Source organism: Sturnus vulgaris, chromosome 4 (genome assembly GCF_052056855.1).
Source record: "Sturnus vulgaris isolate bStuVul1 chromosome 4, bStuVul1.hap1, whole genome shotgun sequence".
In the NCBI taxonomy this organism is placed as follows: domain Eukaryota; kingdom Metazoa; phylum Chordata; class Aves; order Passeriformes; family Sturnidae; genus Sturnus; species Sturnus vulgaris.
This window is the reverse complement of record NC_142246.1, coordinates 7,815,237-7,837,410: the sequence shown is the minus strand read 5'-3', so window position 1 is coordinate 7,837,410 and position 22,174 is coordinate 7,815,237. Positions and strand designations below refer to the sequence as shown.

The window sequence follows — 22,174 nt, the reverse complement described above, 5'->3', positions numbered from 1 at the left end:
TGACATGTTGCTTACATTTATGAAACTATAAAAATGCAACTGATAATTTTAAAGAAAAGGGAGATGAAATCTGGAGTGCAAAATATGAGTGCTTTCAATTTGGATAATATATATATTTCAATAGTAATTTCAGGTTTTGGATGAAATAGGCATATTTAAATAGAATGGAATGTTATATGGATATTTAAAAACATTAGATGTGAGTTCATATATGAAAAGACAGCAAAGTATTAAGCTGGTATAGTTAATTTTTTTTTGTAAAAAATGCATTGATATTCAACTTCAGTTCATTGGCAAAATATCAAACATGCTGATTTGACAATTGCTCATTTTACTGTTTTTAAGGACAAGCTGTTTAAGCAGTTTATAGAGATTAAAGATTCAAGTCTGTCTTGTGCCTTTATAAAAAAAGCATTTCAGTTGTTGCTGGAAAGATATTCTGGAAGAAAAGCTGGAGAGCAGGTAGGGGTGTGTGCTCTGGGGCAGGAGTGCACAGTGCTACCTGTGGACAGTGTGGCTCTCTGCAGTTTGTACACCTGCCCACACAGTGTGCCGGGTTCACATATCTGCCTGCAAAACTTCCAGTAGATGATCAAAAATATGAATATCCGCTCATTGGTTTTATAATTTCCTGATAAAAATTGGTTACATTTGAACAATTTCATTTGTAATTAAACCCCATCACATCTTAAATGCAGTATGAAAAAGTTCTTCCTAAATTCACAAGGTTAGACAAGTGGCAAAAATTGTTACAGGCACGTGTAGCAGTCTCTGTCTGTGGGTGGGTGTGGTTTCCTCTCGGGCTGCTCTGCTCGGTGGTCTCAGCATCTTCATGCTCCTTCAGTTTTGCCATCTTCCTTGGCTGCTACACGGGAATGCTTGGCAGCTGGTCCAGCTGAGACGTTGCTCAGCAATAAATAAAACAGCCTGTGCTGACGTGAGAGGGGATTATGTAGTACCAGAAAGGGTAACTGAGGATAGGGGAAGGTGAGGACTGCAGGACTTCTTGAAGTAGCAGTTCTGGTTTGTGCTGGCTCGTTGAGAGCTTTGGGGAACTTGGAAAGCCAAGCGAAACAAATTAATTCATGGTTTAAAACAGAATCGGAAATTCTCCAGGGGGAAGATTGGAACCATTGATTTTCCTGCCTCTTTCATGTTTACTAAGCCATACTTCTGAGAAATTTTATAAACAGCAGCAATATTCCATCAATAGATGGATTTATTCATTTGATTACCTTTTGATTTTGTTATCTAGTGATGATAGAGCTGTCTTCCTCGTGTTTAAGTAGTAATTTGGCATTTGGCCTTCCTGGATTTGTTTTTTGTGCAAATGTTCACTTTTGGTATTTATTCTCTTTTTGAATGAAATGGACATTTATTTGTTTGTAGATAGAAATTAGTGTTTACATTGGTGTAGCCTATCTCTTATCTAATGATGTATGTGTGTGTTTATATGCATGCAAATCCAGTGTAGGAGAGGTAGAAAAATTAGCTTTAGTAACTACAGTAATGTTAGTTTCTCAATCTAGGTTTTGTGTTTTCTGTATTTGGATGAAGAGGACATTCTGTCTCTGGAGTTTGAGGGCATGGTAGTCTCAGAACCCGGGGTCACTGAAAAGCAAATCAGCCTGCAGCTGAACAAAACCCTTTTGGGTTTTTTTTTAAATCTTATTTCAAGTTTGTTTCAACACAGCTCATTTTTTTTATCAGTTCAACCTTAAATTGTAGTATACTGACTGATTTAAAGAAGTCTTAACATTTTGGTGCTGGATTATCTCCTGAACTTCAAAAAACATAAAATACAAATTGAAGTATATACTGCTTTAAAAGTATTAAGCTGCACATGAGCTGACAGTCCTAGAGAAATCTTATCTTCATGCAGACTGACAAATGAGTTATTTCTGCCTGCCCTTTCCTTCCTCTTTGGAGGCAATAATGGAAAGATATCCTGGTAATCTAACCACATGAACAAGCAATTGCAGCATGGCTAATGCAAAGGGACCTATTGCTTTTGTAAACTAAAAGTCAATTCCAAAATTATGCTTGAACAATTGCTCACAGGGTTTGGATTCAGCAGGGTCACATATCTACACTCAGGAGAGAAGGCAGCAAAAAGTAAAACATGATACTGACTTGTAAAATCTAGTGCTGGCTCCTGCAGCAGGGTGGTTCAGGACATGGCAGTGAGGTGGCAAACACAACACACGGAGTTTGTGGCAAATCTGCCAGCTTTCCAAACTTCCCTGCAGAGGAGGGAAGAGTGGAATACACGAGCTGTGACAGCACATACAGAGTAGTCACAAGGTTCTCGTGCTGTGCTGCCAAATACCGTGTGTGTAATTGTACACCATTGTGTTAGGTTCCTGCATAAATCTGTTTTCCTTGAGTTAGCCGAGAGTGCAGTTCCATGATTTGTGAAAGCTGATCCAGGACGGTGCTGCTGTGAAAAGCTGGATGCTTAAGTCAGGTTTTCCTGCCCCACCCCCGCTTGGTTTGTACTGATCCTTTTTCCCTTCCTTGTCTGTGCATGTATTTATGGGTCAGTGGTGTGACTGCCAGTGCACCTTCATGGCTCTTTATACCTCATCTCAGGTTAGCATTAGGTTGGCTTACTCTGGTGGTAAAACTGCTTCCTTGGATATGGATTTTGTAGAAATACTTACATGCAGTCTGAGACTAGAGACTGGGGGAAAATAGGAACTCTGTAGTCTATAGAAACTTTTGAGGTTGTTTTCTTTTTTTAGGGAAAATATGCTTTCCTTCTGAATTTTAAAAATGTTCTTCCAAACTTTACTTTTTTTTTTTTTTTTTTTTTAACTCCATGGTAGTCATTTGCTTTCTATTGTTGGAATGAATGGAAAAATCCTTGAGTCTGTAAACAATGGACCAAAGCATCCCTTCTGGGAAACCAATTTTTTTTTTATAAAAAGAAAAAATGCCAAACTTTGAATCTGTAGAGCACGTGCATTCCACATACAGTAGTGCTTAAGATTTTGGCAGGTTGTATGGTAAGAAAATTCTGAATGAAGTTTTACAGGTTTTGTATTCTAGCAAATCCGTCCTGAGGACATGGGATCTGTGCTGGTAGTTGCTGCTATTCTCCTTGATTGCCATGAACCGTGGGGAGGGGCTGGAGTGGGGAGCATGGGTTTACTTTTGTAATAGCGTTTGTGTTGCCAGATTTTGCCACTCAGAGCTGTGTTTGTCAAATCTTGGTGTGGAAGGACAGTGCTGTGGCAGTAGAGTACCTGATTTAGGAGCTGATGGGATTCCCAACAACCAGTTTTTTCCTTTGAAAAACGAGGTAGAGTCAAGCAAGATCTTCACTCCCCAATATAAACCGAGTTATTAAGCTTTCAGCAATTACTGAAAGATTTGATAATAGACTGTACAGCCTAATATATATGTTTGTGAGTGTACAGAAATCACAAGGGCAGTATTTATTTCATGCAGTTCAAGATTCCGTAACGAACACTGCCTGCTTTAGAGGATTACTGCTCTGGAAAAGCAGTGGTTTTTAAAAAAAAATCTACCCAGCTGGCCTCATTACCCTGGATTTAAATGTACATTACAATTGTTATAAGGCAGAGGGGGAGGGATCTTTCATTTTATTCTTGATTACTTAGTCTGTAGCAGCTCATGCATGTAAGAAGTGGTGGAGCGCAAATAAAGATGCATAAAAGAAGTTAAGCAGCTTTAATGACAACAAATGACCACCTCCTGTTTTCAGGTGCTTTTAAGAGGTTTAAATGAGATACTTGTTCAATAATCCTATTGAGACACAGTGAGGCTTTTGAAATACTTTCTATAGTGTTGAAAACTGGTGAAACTCCAGCACTCTGTAGTATATAGCAACTTGAAAAAAACCACTAAAAACTGACTTTGTCACAACCTTTTATTCTGTTATTTCAAAATTTCTTCATAGCAAATATATCTATGTGAGCCTAAGTGATAATTAGATGATGAAAACTTATCTTTAAAAGAAGTATTTAAAATTTAGCTTATCAATTTTTTTTCCCTTCCAGTTTCTTCGAATATGTGCTGATCTTTTTCGCCTGGTCCCTTTCTTGGTTTTTCTTGTCGTCCCATTTATGGAATTTTTGCTTCCAGTAGCTCTTAAGTTGTTCCCTAATATGCTTCCCTCTACATTTGAGACAAAGTCTAAAAAGGTAAGCAGGTCTGAATTTATAAGCCAGTGATTTTCTTTTTAAAAATTAGAAATTTCTTGGTAAAGAAATAAGAAAAAGTCTAAAAATGTTGGAATATTTTTTTCAGTATTGTGGTAATGCTTTTGTCTTCCTTATCTTACTTTAATATATAATAATGAACCAGTGCATTCCTGCTTTTTATATGTGCAGGTGCCAAGCTATCAGGGTTGAAAGCCTCTCTTGTCTTTTCTGCTATCCTCATTTCCATTTTCTATGACTCCTACAAAGGAGAAATAAAGCTGTTTTATTTTATTTTTCTGGTTGTATTAAAAGAGACTTTGTAACATTTCAGTGTGATTTGGGGATCTTTGGGAAGAGTGAATGCCCCTTTGGAATGTGTGTATTATAGCAGAAGTCCAGAATTACTCCACATAACTTGTTTGGGGACAGAAGTGATGTTTAGTTCATGTATTTCTGGCAGGAACTTTTAAAGACAAATATTTTTTTAACAGGAGGAAAGATTGAAGAAAGAATTGAGAGTAAAGCTTGAATTGGCTAAATTCCTTCAAGACACCATTGAGGAGATGGCCTTAAAAAATAAAGCAGCCAAGGGAAATGTTACAAAAGATTTTTCAACATTCTTTCAAAAGGTAAAATATTTGGAAAATGTATTTTCTTTTCCTACAAAAAAATAACTGTGTGGGTTTTTTGGTCTATGGTAATCATTACATACCTTTATTTTGTTGGACTCAGAAACAAGATGATGTTTTTTTAGGACAAATTTCTCTTTTGTCAATGTGATGAAGTTTTCCTGTTACTAACTTTGGTGTTCTAGGTGGTGCTTTTACTTTCTAACTCTAGAAGCACTGTATTTCTGCTCATTTACTTCTTGTTCACTTATTTGTTAATAAGTTAGCTCTAACATGAAACATGGTCTGCTCAGTGGTTACTCATGTATGTTTTGACGTCTTTTTTTTTTAACATGGGGTATGAAAACTGGAAGAGGACTTCTTTCCTAATTAACTGATTGAAACTTAATAGGGGGAAAAGTCAATTTTTTGGGTCAAATTTAAATCTGCTTATAAAAACAGTTTTTAATTGCACAGTTGCTAGATGGACTAGAATGTGGTGTAATCTGAGGTTTAGCTAGAATGTGGTTGCTGTGCTTGGTGCAAAATTTTTCTATCGAAGTTTGGTTGCTGACAAAAAGACTTTAAGTGTCAGACATCTGCCTCCTACATTAATGGCCTTTAGATTTCACAGCATTTCCTTTCACCAAACTGTAGGTGAACTCCAGGTGCACTCCCTGGAGAGATGAAAAATGCCTTCTTAAGTCTTCTCAGGACAGTGTTTATCTCTGATTTCTCTTAATTGTGGGGCTGTTGAAATAGAGGTGGAGCCAACAACATCACCAGGTGCTTTGTTAAAGAAAGGCAGTGGTCCCCTCCTTTGCAGAGAGTGTGTATTTGCACGGAAATAGGCACAGAAGCCTGGTTTCAGACATGGGCTTTACAAGTTCTGTCAAATAGCTTAAGATTTTCCTGCATGTCAGAGCTAAGAATGAAGTGTGAGGTGATAAGATGATGTTGACAGTGCCACATAGATCACCTCACATAATCATAGTGGCAAATTTTGCCAGTCAGTAACTTCTTGCAAAATTCATGTACTTTGAAGCCTTTCTGCAGTCATCTGTTTCTGTTCTTTTGAATCTGCAGAGCATTATAAGTGGTTAGTTATAGCAGTTAGTGGCTGAGGCACTGCCCCTGCAGGCTCTGGGAACGTGCCACTGTCATGCTTCATGTTCAGAACATTTCATTTTCTTCTGGAAGAACTGCTACTGAGAATTTACGTTTGGCCGTTAATTTCCATGGAAATAAATGATGGTTCACTCCGCATTTGCTGAAGGAAGTCCCAAGCTCCTCTGATGACTAAAAAAGAAGTTTCAAGCCCTGTATTTCATATGTGTGGGTGTGCTTTTTACAGCTTTATATTTTTCATTTGTGCCACAGACACAAACTTCATTGATGTCATTTCGCTGTACCAGATAATAAATGTCAGAACAAGAAGAAGCTTAAATGTTTCCCACCTTTTTGCTGTTCTTTTACAGCAGGTTCTGTGGTGAAGTATTTGATGCTGCAAGAACCATTGATTACAGGCTTAACATGACTGCTGCATAATTCCAGAATTTGTCTCTGTTGCTTTGTAGCTAGTGATGTACTAGAAAGCTTCAGTTTGTACTTTCAAGAAACACATACTTGGCTCTGTCAAAATTCATCTTTACATAAGGGAGAAAATACTTCCTGTGTTTTTGAAATGCCATTTTTGGCTCCTGTGGCGAAGGCACTAGCAAAGTAGAGCAACAAGGCCTTTGACCTTTCTTTCTTCAAGATGGTTTCTCTGCTACAAAAAAAAAAAATCCTGAAGGTTAATGGGCTCAAGGCCGTCTTGTCTCCTGATTTTTACCTTTTCCTGTACTAGTAGCTGTTCACTAAAATATTTGAGTTTGCAGGTAAAACAGGTAGGCACGATAAATCAGGCAATGCAGGTAATGTTAGGTTTTCAAACTTAGTCACCTAGTTTTACGTTTTCTTTACAAGATTTAAAAAAAAAGTAGGGGTATTGGAAAAAGGTGGGGATTTTTTTATATCTATGATTAGACCAAAGATGTTAAGTGACTGGGAGTATTTATCTGTAAATTCTGTAGATTTTTGATGCAGTGATGTTACTAATAAGCTTTTGGTAGCGTAATTAAAATAGAAAAATCAACATCTATAGAGATGATAATGCTTTACTGTGACCTGATGAGACTAGGGAATTTTTCTCCTACTTCTTTGAGCTGTTATTTCAGCTTCCAGTAATTGGATTTAATGACTGGGAAGCCATTGGTAACACATCATGGAAAAGCTGAACTTTGCATTTTTACAAGCAGTTACATAGAACCTGCCATTACAAAGGATGCAGAGTCCTTTCCCAAGCAGTGTTTTATACTTTGGAATAACTTCAAGTACAAAAACATTTGCACTGAGGTACTGCAGAACATCTAGGAATTGAAAGAAATAGTACTGTAACAAGTGTGGGTGTGGAGAGAAGTATCTAGTTAAGTGTCCTAATCTGTGTTTCATGGGGACACCAGTTTTGAAAAATTTTTGTCATTGAGTGAACTTCTTTATCTTCCCATCTTTATCGTATGTGTTTCTGTGTTTAGTAAATATAGTACCAGAACAAATACCTGCCAGTGTGACTCCTGTAGCAACTATTTATTAACTCAAAGATATATATTGAGGTATCCCATAGCAGTGCAATTCAGCTAGACCTGCTCCTTAGTGTACAGGTGCATCTAATTTTTGTTTTGTTTTATCTTAAGTATCTTATGCAGTGTTGTTGGAAACTGTCAACACCAACATTTCTTTTGACTAAGTAAGTTGTTGGTTTTTTTAAAAACTTTTCTCATTGCTTCCTTATGTGCTATTTCTTATCCCAAAACTGTTGCAAAGTGCTTGACAAACGAGGAGAGTGTTTTTATTCAAAATAATGCCCAACCATAACATTTGCTTTGAACAGCTTTGTGTGTGTTTGTTTTTTTCTCACAGATCAGGGAAACTGGTGAAAGACCCAGTAATGAGGAGATCTTAAGGTTCTCTAAACTGTTTGAAGATGAGTTGACGCTGGACAATCTGACCAGGCCTCAGCTGGTGGCACTTTGTAAATTGTTGGAACTTCAGTCAATTGGGACAAATAACTTTCTTCGCTTCCAGCTGACAATGAGGTTGAGGAGCATAAAGGCAGATGACAAGGTGAGTCATTCTGAATAGATGATGGGCAATCATTTTGACACATAGCAGTAATGAGTGTGTGTGGATATATGTATGTTTGTTTTTCTAGGCATTTTCCTTTTCTCTTTTAATTGTCTTGTTTTTGAGAACTTTGAACAAAAAGGCTTGAGGAGCTTAAAATCAGGAACGTCCTTATTTGTTAAGAAACAGCTGACCTTATTTTAATCTTCCATTAATTGAAATGAAGATGATTATATCACAAAGGAAAACATCTCTATGAAATTATTATTTGCAAGGGAGCTGATAGAAATACCAGCTTAGAGGCTGGCTGGCCATGCTGGAGCTGTGGGAGCAGCTGAGGCTGTTTTGTGTTACCGCAGCAGCCTCTAGTGGCTGTTGTAACACGTGGCTGTGCAGCGCTGGTGGTGCCTCTGTTTTGATCTCTAACACGGTGAAATTTCCTTTCCGTTGTGCAGATGATTGCTGAAGAGGGAGTTGATACCCTGACTGTTAAAGAACTGCAGGCAGCTTGTCGTGCCCGAGGGATGAGAGCTCTTGGTGTGACAGAGGAGCGTCTCAAGGAGCAGCTTAAACAGGTATGGTTTTGCATGACTGAACACACAGACCTAGTTCCAGTTGTTAGCTCTGATGCTCTGATTTTTGTCCTGATTCCAAGAGGTCATTTTGATTCTTTTCTTAGTAAAGGCTTTGTTAAAACAGTCTTTCTTCTTAATAAGCTTTTGTCACATGTGCTTTGTAAGTATGTAGTAGCTGTGGGTTGCTGCCTTCTGACCATGATGTTTTGATGACACGGATACTTAAATTTAAACATATCTGAAATATGTTTGCAATTTTGAAAGTTTGTCTTGTCAGTTATTATATTGCTCTGAGGAAATTTTCACCAAGTAGATCAGTTGTCTCTTGGTGTTGCCTGCATTAGAGGAAGGTCTATTGGAACATGTCTAGAGGAGGCCGCTAAGGTGATTACAGGGGCCTGGAGCATCTCTATTATGGACATGGGCTGAGAGCGTTGGGGTTGTTCAGCCTGGAGAAGAGAGAACTCCAGGGACACCCTACAGCACGTTCAGTACCTAAAGGGGGCTTATAGGAAAGCTGGAGAGGGATTTTTCACAAGGGTGTGTAGTGATAGGAGAAGGAAGAATGGCCTTAAGTTGAAGGAGGGCAGGTTTAGATTAGATATTAGGAAGAAATTCTTTTCTGTGAGGGTGGTGAGACATTGGCACAGGTTGCCCAGAGATGTGGACTCCCCATCCCTGGAGGTGTTCAAGGCCAGGTTGAATGGAGCTCAGAGTAACAGTTTAGTGGAAGGTGTCCCTGCCTGTGGCAGGAGGTTGGAACTAGATGGATGATCTTTAACCCAACCCAAATAGTTCTGTGATTTTAAGATGTATGTGAAACAAACTGCTTGTTCAAATATTCATTCAGCACTTCTTGAAATACTTTTTCAAACAAAATACGTCTTCCTATATTTCATTGCAATGGCTGTAATTCTTAGCTGCTATAGTCTGTAGTTCCTGTACTAGGATATTGACTGATAAGTAGTGGTAAAAAAAATAGATTTACTTTTGCTTGATTTTATCTGTAAAAAGAATAAAACATCCTGAAATTGAAGACTTGTTTTTTGTATTGCACTTACAGTGGTTAGATCTGCACCTGAACCAGGAAATTCCTACTTCATTGCTTATTTTATCCAGAGCCATGTATCTTCCAGATACCCTTTCTCCAGCTGATCAGCTCAAAACAACCCTTCAGACACTACCAGACAGTGCTGTAAGTATTGATGAACATAGTGTGTAACTGATTTTCGGTGTCATGACTGAAAATCCGTCCAGACAAGTCGATGTTCTTCTCAGTTGCTTGCTTTTCCTTGAAAAACTAAATCATAGATAGGTTTGTTTAAGTGACCTTCCAATGCAGAACCTGTGTTGTATGTGGAGAGGTATGAGGATAAAGCAAATACAGGGCAATATTGGATTACCTGGCAGCAGACAGTAATAGCATAAGAAGATATAGAATACACCTTTCACTTACAAAAAAACTAATGAATGATTCAGGCCATATAAAGACATTAGTACTTGAAAATACATGAAGTTATGTAGAGAGATAAATTATCAGAGTAGATGGTAGCATGCCTGTACTACCTATCTCAGTCAGGATATCTAAATTTACAATATGCAGCCATACCTGTATGTATATATACAAACACTTCGGTTTGATTACTTTTATTATTTTTAGGCCAAAGAGGCTCAAGTGAAAGTGGCAGAAGTTGAAGGTGAAAAAATAGATAACAAAGTGCGGCTGGAAGCAACACTTCAGGAAGAGGAAGCCATTAGAAAAGAAAATGAAGAAAAGAAAATGTCTGAAGCTGCAGAGAAAGCCAAAGAAACCCTTGAAGTTGCAGCCATGGTAAGTTCAGCTCACAACTGTTGAGGATTAAATGTCAAGTGATGTGAAAACTAGCATGTTATGACTTACTGCCTCAGCTCTTGGTATTGTCTGCAAGAAACTGGACTTTAGATCCATGTATGGAAGATGTGAGAGCATATTTAAACTGACTGCAACACAAGAAAATACTGTAAAATTTACTATAAAATGTTAGCTCAGTCTTACTTATCTTTGATTTCTCTTCCTTCTTAATTAAAGCTGTAAGATAAGACTTTCTGTAGTAAAGGTAGTGGTTTTGTGTGTTTTTTTTTTTTAATTTTCAGTGCCCCATATTTTAAATGTTCTTATCTTTGACTGTTTCTATTTATCATTAACCTGATAATGTTGTTGTATAATATTGAACTATAAAAGCTGTTGGCCTGCTTTATTAGTGAATTAAGCCTCGGGAGCTCACAGAAATTCTTTACGTACAAGTGGGCATGTTAATGTGAAACCACTCAATATGTTTCAGTTTTTTAATCTATTCTTATAAAAACGTGTGTTTCTACTTTGGCAACTGTCTCTATTTTGACAAATCATTCTTTACTGATGTTAATACAGCTAATGTTTTGTTTTTTTTAAATGAAACCTAATGAGGTGTTTTAAATTTAGAAAGCGGTGGAACCAGCAGCAGATCTTGAAGCAACTGTTCTGCAAGCTAAAAAAAGCCAGGTGGCGATGGATACTGAACCAGAACTGGCACGGGCAGGTGCAGCAGTGCACCCAGAGGCACTGATAGATACAGCACCAGTGCTGGAAGGCATTAAGGTAATCTGGATTACCACACATTTTCATATTTTTGAATGTAAATATTTAGAACATTCATGTGAGAACCATGATAAATTGCTTGTCTGGCCTTCACTTTTAATCCTCTCACCACATTCTGTCAGTTAAAAACAATTACTTAGTGGATTGACAATCCACCAATGCAGAAGCTGAAGTCAACACAAAACATCTCAGAGCATCTCTTTCATCTATCTGCATTACTGAAATTAATATGCCTGTTTTGGGGGACACTTGCACTATCTGTAGATGGAATGGGCCTGTGCATATTTTATTCTCAGTTTGTCAAGAGAAAAATGTACTTCACAAACTATGGATATTCATCCTCGTTCTCACAGAGGTTATTAAAGATAACTTTTCTACAGCTCAACTTTCCAAACATTGCCAATTTTTTGGTGTAATTTGTCTTTTCCCATACATAGTGAATTGTTTCTCAGTTGTTTTAATTGCTCAACCCAGGAACAAATGGAGCAAAACATTCTAAAACAAGATGATTGGATATGGAATTTTGAATAGCCAAAACTCATGTAATTAATCACATTAGCTGAACTTACTATTGGTACACTTCAAAAAATTATGTACCATAGCAAATTAACTGCCTTACCATTTAAAATCTCTGCACTAACCTCAAAATGACTGCATGATAGTAGTGACCCTGATCATGGAAAAAGAATCTTGAGTTTCTCTTTTCTTCTAAAAGACTGAAAATCTTGGCGGAAGATCAAAAATGTGCCTTTTTAAAATTTGTGTATGTTTTCTGTACAGGGTGAGGAAATCACCAAGGAGGAGATTGATGTGCTGAGTGACGCTTGCACCAAGCTGCAGGAACAGAAAAAATCACTAACAAAGGAAAAGGAGGAGCTTGAGGAATTGAAGGATGATATCCAGGAGTATAATGAGGTAAGGAATGGGACATGGAAGTTCTTTTTCTGTTCATGTTTAGTTGTAGCAGAAATGATCCACAAATTTAAAGATTATCTTTTTTGGTTGTGTGTTAGTCTGAAGTTGGAAGCTGAGTGAATAAACTTTGTATATGACAATGCAGAGCCTCATTTGTGTACCATGTTCAAAGCCTAATTGTTATCAGTGGAGTAGTTCCTAGCAGATGAGAATCCTGCTCTTGTTCCCAGAGTGACTGTGGTAACAGGAGCTGACTGACTGCTGCATGCTGCAGTTCTTTTTTAGCAAGTGTAGATATCAATATTACAGAAACTTCCAAGATAAGTAAAATGAACCTTATCCAGTCTTGGGAAAGGTTTGGAAAATAACATTTAAGGGGTGCATGAAAAAGGCAGCAGTGTTAGAATTTATTGTTCTGATTACATCTGGCTTTGTATGTCTCTACACTTGTATTTCATCTACAAATGACTCCTGACTTGAAATGCTGATTGAAGTCAATAGTGTCTGTTGTTATGAATTCACACCAGCAAAAGCTTTTCTCGCTCTTGATCATTTATTTCAGGATTTGCAAGAGATAAAGGAGCTTTCTAAAACTGGTGAGGAAGAGGCAGTGGAAGAGTCAAAGGCAAGCAAGCGACTGACGAAGAGAGTGAACCGAATGATTGGTCAGATAGACAAAATTATTGTGGAGTTAGAAACAAGTCAAAAGACAGCAGATGCAAAGCTGGATGCTGAGGATACTTCTGCTGGGTAAGTGACCTGGGAGCACTGAATGTGTCTGGCTGTTCACCTTCACTCTTGCTTTTGTCTGATGCGTGGTTAGAAAAGAATTGGTGAATAACTTGTTTAGAAAATTGAAATAATTGATTTTAAAAAATAAAATAAAGAAAATTGTGCTGCAGATTTTCTGTCTTCTAAGGCTAAATATGAATTGAATTGATAAAGAAAAAAAGGATGTATACTTCCTCAGGTCCTCAAGGTATTCTGAAAGTCAGTGTTCATTAGAATCTTACCATCTTGCCCATGCCTCTGGCACTAACGGGATTACAGGTGAAATCATCCTCTTAGTCATGCCCCTCACATAGTAATTTTGCCTGTGCCATTGATGGAAAAGGTGTGCAACAATGTGTGAGCATATCCATATCTGTTGTTGTTTAGTAATAAAAGTTAGTGAGGAAAAATTGCAAGGTTCTATGGTGTCTGAAGACAAGTGGGGAAATGTGTCTAATGGAAGTAAGGAGATCATTTTACACACTCCCTTTCTAAGAAGATTTACTTAATTTCAATTTTTTAATACACGGATTTTCAATGAAATATCTTTCCTGATAGTTTAATTACAAAATTCATTTATCAACACTTATCTGGGTTTTAATATTATTGGACAGTCTTTCAGGCAATCCTGTGTTAAATGGTCATATACTGCTTGTTATACACATTGAAATATCTGGAAACTGTGACACAAACTGTCATGGTTTGTGATCATGAATGCTGTATTAATCTGGTTCATGCTTGCACCATTTTGTATTGTTCATTAAGAGAGTATCCCAGCTCCCAAAAGCATAACTAAACAGAAATAGAGATTCTGCTTTTGTTGCTTCTGAGCTCTGTATTTTCCAGTCCCCAGGGCAAACGGTCATTTGTTACAGATTTTGTGTTCTGGCGTTAAGGCAGCCATATGAATGGTGCTACAGAGGAGTTGTTGATCAAAACCATCTGAATTTGTAAACTAACAACACAGTGCAGAATCTGCTTGTACTGAATGTAATTATACTTTGTAATGAATGGTTTTGTGGATAATTTTGTAGGTGATTGTGGATGATTGAAAATTATTAGTTTAAATATTGCTTAGTTGTCAAAGGCTTGTCTTTTAATCTTCAGGATGATGCAGTTATTATCAAGCCATGTCCAGGACATTTAGTGGCAGCTTGAGAAATGTTCCTTGCATAAAAGTCTGTCTGTGCCCAGAAGAGCTGGGACTACACTGATAATGCCCTTCATTTTACTATTTATTGTCTTCCTTTCTTCTGCATTTCAGCTGGATCTGTGCTGGAAGATGTTTCTTCAAACTAACAAAATACATAGGCAAGCAAGGGCTTTAGGTTGTGGCAGACAACTTGGATGTCATGAGATCAGTGAGCAGAGTTACATCTGAAACCTGCTAGTCCTTCCTTCCTCAGAGTCTGGTCCTTGACAGGAGCAAATGAAGCTGATTTAACAAAACAGCTCAATTGTTCAAGTGATTGATTCTAAGCTTTTGTTTTCCTGTGACTCATTGATCTTCTGTCAGCCAGCCTCTATATGTAAAAGGATGCCAGAAACACGGTGCTGTATCTTTGCTAAATGGGGGAGTGAGGGGACAAAGGGCATTAGATACACAGTCTGGGAAGCACAGAAAATTTTATTTCAAATGCTTCTGGGTACTTGTATTTGTTCAGTAAAACGTGGAAACTAAGAGCATGAGATCTCATGGTAAGATAAAAATCTGCTTGCTGATCAGTAACTCCTTTTTGCTGTTTTGCATTCTGTTCAGGATTATAAATAACTATTCAATAATTTTGCAGGCATCCTGCAGTGTAGTAGCTTCCAGTACTGCCTTTTGTTAACCTTATTCCTTTGGAGTAACTGCTTGTCATGTAGAGTTTATGCTTTCTCTTCAGGAAGAATCTCATCAGCATTGCTGAGCTAATTAATGCAATGAAACAAATTCAGAAGATTCCAGAGGAGAAGCTGACAAGGATTGCAGAGGCACTAGATGAAAACAAGGATGGCCAAATTGATATAGATAATGTTGTTAAGGTAAGTTTGTAGACTTCTTAGAAGGCTAACCATCCTTCAAACATTCATAGTGCAGTCTTTTGCAAGAGTCTTTACTTAATGCCAGTGAGGTTTTTGGTACGTATTGAAAACATATCTTATATTACAGCATCTTGAGAATCTATATGGCTGTAGGGTTAACCATAATCTATATTGTTGGGTTCTTTTTTTTGGAGGGGGGGGAAATCATGTCCGTTGCCACACTACCTTTAAAGCTCTAGGTTTTCCTGTATGTCTCTGTCAAGTTCTGTAAATTATGGTAATTTTGTTATTACTTGCAAACGGGAGGGAGTAGAACCACCACTGTTAGCGAAAGACTTGACAAAACATCCATAGATATATTTCATATCAATGCATAACAGTAGCTTCTCTTGCCTGCTTGTATACTTCAGATGTTGCATTGAGATCTGTATTTCCTGTGCTTGAAAGACAACAGACCCCCAGCTGTCCTTTAAATCCACTGTAAATGACTTTTGTTTGTTGTCTGATTTGTCCTGTTCTCTCATTTTGCTGAATATTCTCAGGTTCTCTCTGCTTCTCAACTTCATTTTCTTGTTTCTTTTTTACTTGGTAAATTTAGATTTGTCCTGAAACTTACTTCCTGCAAGTCATTCTGCTACTTATACAGAAATAGCATTTAAACTATGGCCAGCTAGAAAATACAGTGTCAGCCTTTTGAAACATATTTTTCCTTTCTACTGCCCCAGTGGTGATTATCTTCTCTGTTGCTCTAAACAGCCGTTGCATATTTAGCAACACAGATAAAATGTACTTCTAAATTCTGCATATATTGCAGAATAATTCTAGGAACTTGAGGAGATATGCCAAGAATACATTTGTACAAAAAGCTATTTAAAGGAATTTGGAATAATTTACTAGATTATTTTTTTTCATTTGCTTTCTGAAAGGCCCACCCTCTCTACTTTTAAGTTTTTATAATTTTGTGCCTATCTAGTACAGTAAGTCATCTTAAATGAAATTAAAATAAAACTAAGCCTATGAATTACTGTCTTAAATACTTTTTCAACAGCTACTGAATATCAACTTTCCATTGAAACAGATAAAATAAATGAGTCTGTTTTACTAATGCTTTAAAATGTCTTTGCATGCTGCACACACAAAGGTCAAAAGTTCTAAGTCTTGTAGTTGACGTTTTAGCTTTTTTTCAATACTCTCGATGTTTTTGAGGTACTGGTTGTAGTTTGAGTTTTTCTTCCATGTAAGAAAAAAATTGCTTTTTTTCTTGAACATGAGAACTGAATACTTACGTTGTCTTAACAAAATTTATTGTAGGAAAATGTCTCCATCGTGGAAAACTAAATGCACTGTCAATTTCATTTTATGTTCATGTAGGTTGTAGAATTGATTGACAAAGAAGATATTGATATTGGCACCAGCCAGGTTGCTGAGATTATGTCACTGCTTCAAAAAGAAGAAAAACTGGAGGAAAAAGAGAAAGCAAAGGAAAAGCAGGATAAGGAAGCTGCAGAAGCAAAGAATTAAGCTTCAGAATCTGAAGCTAATTGCAGTTGTAACCAAAATCTTGTATATCTTTCTGTGTCTAATGGCTACATATTACTTGAGCTTTGTGATTATGGGAAGTGTTTTGAGCTGATTCTGGTAATAAATTGTAGATATGTTTTCTGACATATGGAATGAAATTTCCGTTCATCAAAGAAGTGATTTAGTGTCGTTCCATACTGATGGAAACAGAATCTGCTTCTTTAGCAGTGCTCCTGCCCACAAAAAGATGTATTTGCACTCATTGTTGTGGTACAGTGATCCATTAAACTTGGAAGTTTGCTGTATAAATTAAGTGTATCTATCATGGAGAAATGTTTCCCATTTATTTTCTTCCATCGTTACATGGGGCCCAACCTTGCTCTGCTTCTACCTTTTAGCTTTTGCAGAATTTAATACAAGCTTTCTGTTCCATCACAATATTATACATTTTCTTATCTGCTAGTGAAGATTCTGTGGCTTCAGTAGTATCTCTATAGATTTAGGGATTTTTAAGCTAAATATCACTAAGCTGTTGCCTCACTGACAGAGAATGTGGCATTCTGATCACTTTTATGAATTCCTGGTTACTATTATTTTCTGTTGAAGGGAAAAATCAGATTTATTTTTCCCTAGAATGGAAACTTGGCATGAAGTTTGCTACTTATGGGTGCCTTAAATTTCATAGGACTAGAGAGTAGAGTATGTTGCTTCTACTCAAAGCTCCATGAATTATTAAAGCATTGGAATCACAGGAGCCTTTAAAATAGTTTCAGAACACAATCTGTCACATGGTAAAGTGAGTTAAAGTGTTTGTCTGGATAGCAGGATGAAAATAATCAAAAGGAGAAAATGTCAGTTGTGATCTTTATGCATATATTTTTAATAATGTAGCTATCTTTGTGTGCTTGTTTTTCATCTGATAATTATTTACACCATAACTAGTTCTCTTACCTCTCAATTTTCATCTCAGGTATAAAGTCATTAACCAAGTATAGTCAGAGTACATAAATATGTTCATCTCATGGCTTTGCTTACTGTGCAGTCAACAAGTCATTTCTGGTATTGCCAGTGCTTGGATTACATTATTGTTTTTCTAATTGCTTATAGTCACTGCCTTTAAATGTGTGACTATATACTGGTCAAGGTTTTCTCATTAATATTTCTTCTTAGTAGTAAATTTTAAAGTTTTAAAACTAAAATACTAACTCTGGGATGTTCCATAATTCATGGTAGCCTAAATTTTACACTTTTCTTAAAATCTATTATGAGATACCCGTAGTGTAGCTTGAAACAGCAGGGTTGTGGTTTGGGGTTTTTATTCTGTTTTTATTTTGCACCCAGTATTATAAAATGTACAACCATTCTTGATTTTGTGTACATAATAGAGAGCACATCTGACAATGGCACTGTACATGGTGATATTGAGGTGGGCAGTTAGTATTTAATGCTTTTAGTCGTAGTAGCATATTTTTGTAGAAAATATCGACTCCCAAGCATATTTCAGCATAATTCCATGTGCAGTATTTATCTAGATTGGCTAAATTATTTGTACAAACTTATTTGAAGTTAGTGGAACAAAAGAAGTTTTGACAGTCTCATGGCTTGCATGATATGGACCATTGTATTTAGTTGTTTCCAAAGCAATATGTACAGTGAGATGTACAGTTCTAGAAAAAGTCAGTGTCTTCATATTCTGTACAGTTTGCAAAGAAAGCTGCTTACAGCAAGATCCTCCTGAGAATTACTGTAATTGTCTCTGAAGTGTGAAATTGCTGTGGTGAAGCTGAAATTTCAAATCAGTACAATCTTTAAGGCTCACATATCCCAAAACAAGGGGGCTGTTCTCTTCCTCATAAATTGAGATTACCTTGGAGATTTCAGCAGGGAAATCCCTTTGTAGATTTTTGAAGATCTGACTTCACTAGGTGCTTTTTTTTTTTAAGGCCAATGCTTGTGTTAGATGAAAATTCAAGAATAAAACTGATTTCACAAAAATACAATCTTAAAAACTAATTTTTCATTTTATAATTTACAGCTAGAATTTGTGGGCTTTGAAGTACGCTAAATTTTTACAGTGGCATATTTTCAATTTTAAAACAATGTATAAGAATATTACTTGACATTCCTGAAACGTGGTAAAGATACTTTAAAATTGCCTGCTACCTTTCATGGAATATCAAAAACTTAGGAATTGTATTCACTTGAATGCGTGCAGATTTAGACCAGGGAAGTAGCAGAAAAACATGTTTTCAAATATTTATTGATTAACGTTTTACAGAGCTTTAACTGTCCTGAAAGTAAATTGGCTGGCTGCAGTATTTGGGAGTTAAAAGCACTTTGCTGCTGTTCTGTGTTTACTGTTCACTTAAGTTTTCTGTGGACTATATAAGAAGGGAGCCAAAAATAGCTGATTTGTTTATTTTATGAAGAATATTCTGATTAAAGTAACTGTGATACATTTAGGCTTGCATGAAATTTGGCATATTGTGAAATCTCTACAGATTACATAAAATACATTTAAATGCCAACTTTCTGCTGACCTAAAGCATTCACAGGACGTGCACACCAACCAGAGAAAGGATTTCCATGGGGAATACCTTCCTTCTATTGAAAGCAGGTAAACTCATGACAGGCAGACTTGAACAACACATGTTCTGCAAGCTTTAAAAGATTAGGAAGCCCTCAGTGATCCACTTTTACCCAACTTTGAACCTCCCAAGCAGCTCTGTCCTGGTGATACAGGCAACTGCAGCAGAGTGGAATAGCTCCAGATAATGTGCTTGGTTGCCTTTGGCGTTGACCAAAAATCCAGAAGCTGTGGTATATTCAGAGAAAGGGTGACTTCTAAGTGTACATTAACTGGCCAGAACTTATTCCTGAGTGAATATTTAATCAGGAGATGTAAATATTTCTTTAAATAATTTAAAGAATATGTGAGATTTTGATGACTTTGTGACTTACACAGGCAAAGCCTCTGAGCTCAGACTTAGGTGATTGGTAAGATCATTGGTGGGATTGTTGGAGATTCAAATAAGATTTTGACTAAAAACTATTCAGGGGGAAAATGTAAAACACACAAAAAGCTTTTTAAAAAATCCATTTAGCAACTGGGAAGAGAAGTAGGATGTGATTTGTTTTCCCCCCTTCAAATATAGGACCTATTTTATTGAAAAACTTGTTTCTGTTTCATCTTAGCCCAAAAGATGGTTTTCATGGAGATTTTCATCACTGACTACATGCTGTGAGAGTCAATCTACCTGCAGGTTTAGTGCCAGAAAGCTGGTTCAGTCAGAGTTTGTCAGCAGGGCTGCAGGCAGGTAGAGATAGTACCTTACACTTATGTAGGCTTTGTTGGGGAAAAAGCTACATCTTTTATACAACTCCAAAATACTTCTTGTAACTTTATATCTGCATACCTTGCTAATAATTTTAACTTTAGCTACTTCAGCATGTATTTAAATACTTTTAAATTGTTAATACCAAATAATTGGGTATACTTAATTGAAAGAATAATCCCATATTCTGTTCTTCGTATGTATTCCAAGTTTTGCTTTTCAGTTGATGAATTTCAGCCTGTGTTATAAATTTCAGTTGAAAATCATTTGTCTGTGCTCTGAGCATACTGGTCCTGTGTTTGCCATAACTCAGTATAAAATTTTTATGTTAATTGGAGCTTGTGTCCTTTGTTTAGTTACAATAAAAGTATCATTTTGAAACGTAATCTCTCCATTATTTTTCTGTTGGTTTTGATTATTTAGTGTTAATTTATTGCTCTTCAGATGAGATGCCAGGCACAGGGCTGGATGCTGATGAGCTGTGTCCTGTCTGCTTTAAAACAGGATTTGGGAATATGCAAATGCTGAATCTGCTCTCTAGTGTAAAGTGTTCCTACAGGTGGCTGAAGACAACCTTCTGCCTTGACATGCTTTTAAAATAATAAATAAGCAAGGTTGGGTTGCAAATTTTTCCTTATGCTTAAAGCCAAATACCAAATAAAAAGCTTTAGAAGTGGCAAAACTTGTTCCTTTTAAGCTTTTGCTTTAAGAATTTCCTTTAATGACCTTTTAATTAGGGTGAATGGGGGGGGGGTATGCATCAGTGGTCAAACTGACTTGCAGAGGAATTGAGGTTTGAGTTTGTGAATTAAATGTGAGCATTGCAAATGCCCGTGATCATATTTACTGAACTCCCAAGAGAGAGAGTGGCTTCTGCATCCGCTGTTCTCTTTGCAGAGATACATTGGTTATTACGCTCTTTAATGAATCTTTATGGCATGTTTATAACAATCGTGTGTAACTGTTAAAATCTAAGGGGAAAATGGGGACAGCTTGTAGATTGAGATAAGACAGTTTACTAAGGCAGCAGCAAAAGTTTGTGCATGCACAAGCAAAGAGGAAAAAAGTAAGATTTATTCTGTACTCCCCATCATCAGGTGATGTTCAGCCACTTCCTGGGAAGCAGGGCTTCAGCAGGTATGGAGATTGCTCTGGAAGGCAAACATTGTAAATAATGAATGTCCTTCTCCTTTCCTTGGCTTTATATCTGAGCTGACATCATATGGTCTAGAATATACCTTTGGTAAATTAGGTTGTGTCCCCCCCCAGGATCTTGCCCACTCCTAGCCCATTGATGGGGGAATGTTGAGGCAGCTCTGATGCTGTGCCAGCCCTGCTCAGCAGCAGCCAAAACATGGCTGTGTTATCAACACCTTTCCCAGGGCAAAGCACAGCACTGTGAGGGCTGCCGTGGGGAAATGAACTCCAGCTCAGCCAGACCCAATGCAATTGCAGATGTGGATTTGTGCATTGCCTGCAAATATGCACAGAGGGAATGGAACTGCCTGCTCTAACAGCTAATGATAATGAACATATTGCTGTGACTTCACTGGATGGAATCTTCTTTTGCATCAGGCTGGTGTTGCAGGCGGGCAGAAAACTGGGAAAACCTCTGACTTCATGACATCGTGGTCTGAAAAGGATTAATATGGAAGTTTTATTGCAAAGTATTTTGGTGAAATGTTATTTAAAGGGTGAACACATCTGCATAGTGGTGGTGAGAGACTGATGGCCTTGTGGTTGTTTCATCGACCTGAGGCTTGAGAAATCTGTGTTCAGTGGATGCCCATTCTATCAATAATACATCACTTGGCTCTTGTGCCACTGTAACATAAAATCTCCTTGACAGTGAGTGGGCAGACAACAAGTTCTCCAGAGCAGAGTCTGTGCAAGGACCTAATACAGCATTTTGTAGCAATAAGGCATTTAAATTCTAAATGCAGACAGTGACAGATCATACCAAGGAGTTTCTCTGGCTTATATATTTGGTGTTTTCTTGAATTATTTCTCAATGCTGATGTTAGCAGGAGGATGTTTGTAGTGTGTTTCTAGTTCCCCATACCCTGTGTTCACTTCCACTTTTGTGTATTATTGGATATAAATCTTTCTCAGTAGTTAAATATCCTTCACAGGTCAAAATTCTTTGGGGGCTCATTAGCATGTACAATTTTACCCTTGCCAAACCTTCTGTGGTTTGCAAACATCAGTTTCTCTCATCTGACTGGCGTAAAGGATTTCTGCTATGCTAGAGATGGATCTAATGCAGATTTGCTGCTTTCCGTCTAGTATTTCTCTCTATGTATATTGGCAGAGCAGCCCTTTCATGAATGGCCTGATTTATGTCTCAGGGAATGCTTCAGCCAGCAATTTGAAATGTCAGGTCTCCCGTGCATGCTGGATTCTCCGTCCCTCCTTTTGTCTTAGCTCCAGCCCAAAAGCCATCCAAGTTTTTCATAGTGTTTTCTAACTGCAT

General features: G+C 37.2%; 1 protein-coding gene across 1 annotated transcript in view; it reads left to right on the top strand.

Moving 5' to 3' along the window:
* The window catches only part of LETM1 (leucine zipper and EF-hand containing transmembrane protein 1), a 28,217-nt gene extending 8,130 nt beyond the window's left edge, over positions 1-20,087 (top strand). Inside the window, exons 4-14 of the mRNA XM_014895228.2 lie at positions 4,026-4,169; positions 4,661-4,798; positions 7,739-7,942; positions 8,398-8,517; positions 9,581-9,712; positions 10,178-10,348; positions 10,979-11,134; positions 11,915-12,049; positions 12,612-12,799; positions 14,707-14,845; positions 16,217-20,087. Of these exons, the coding sequence (XP_014750714.1) occupies positions 4,026-4,169; positions 4,661-4,798; positions 7,739-7,942; positions 8,398-8,517; positions 9,581-9,712; positions 10,178-10,348; positions 10,979-11,134; positions 11,915-12,049; positions 12,612-12,799; positions 14,707-14,845; positions 16,217-16,366 (1,677 nt within the window). The 3' untranslated portion in view covers positions 16,367-20,087. The remainder of the gene's footprint in view (positions 1-4,025; positions 4,170-4,660; positions 4,799-7,738; positions 7,943-8,397; positions 8,518-9,580; positions 9,713-10,177; positions 10,349-10,978; positions 11,135-11,914; positions 12,050-12,611; positions 12,800-14,706; positions 14,846-16,216) is intronic.
* Positions 20,088-22,174: the final 2,087 nt, after the last annotated feature.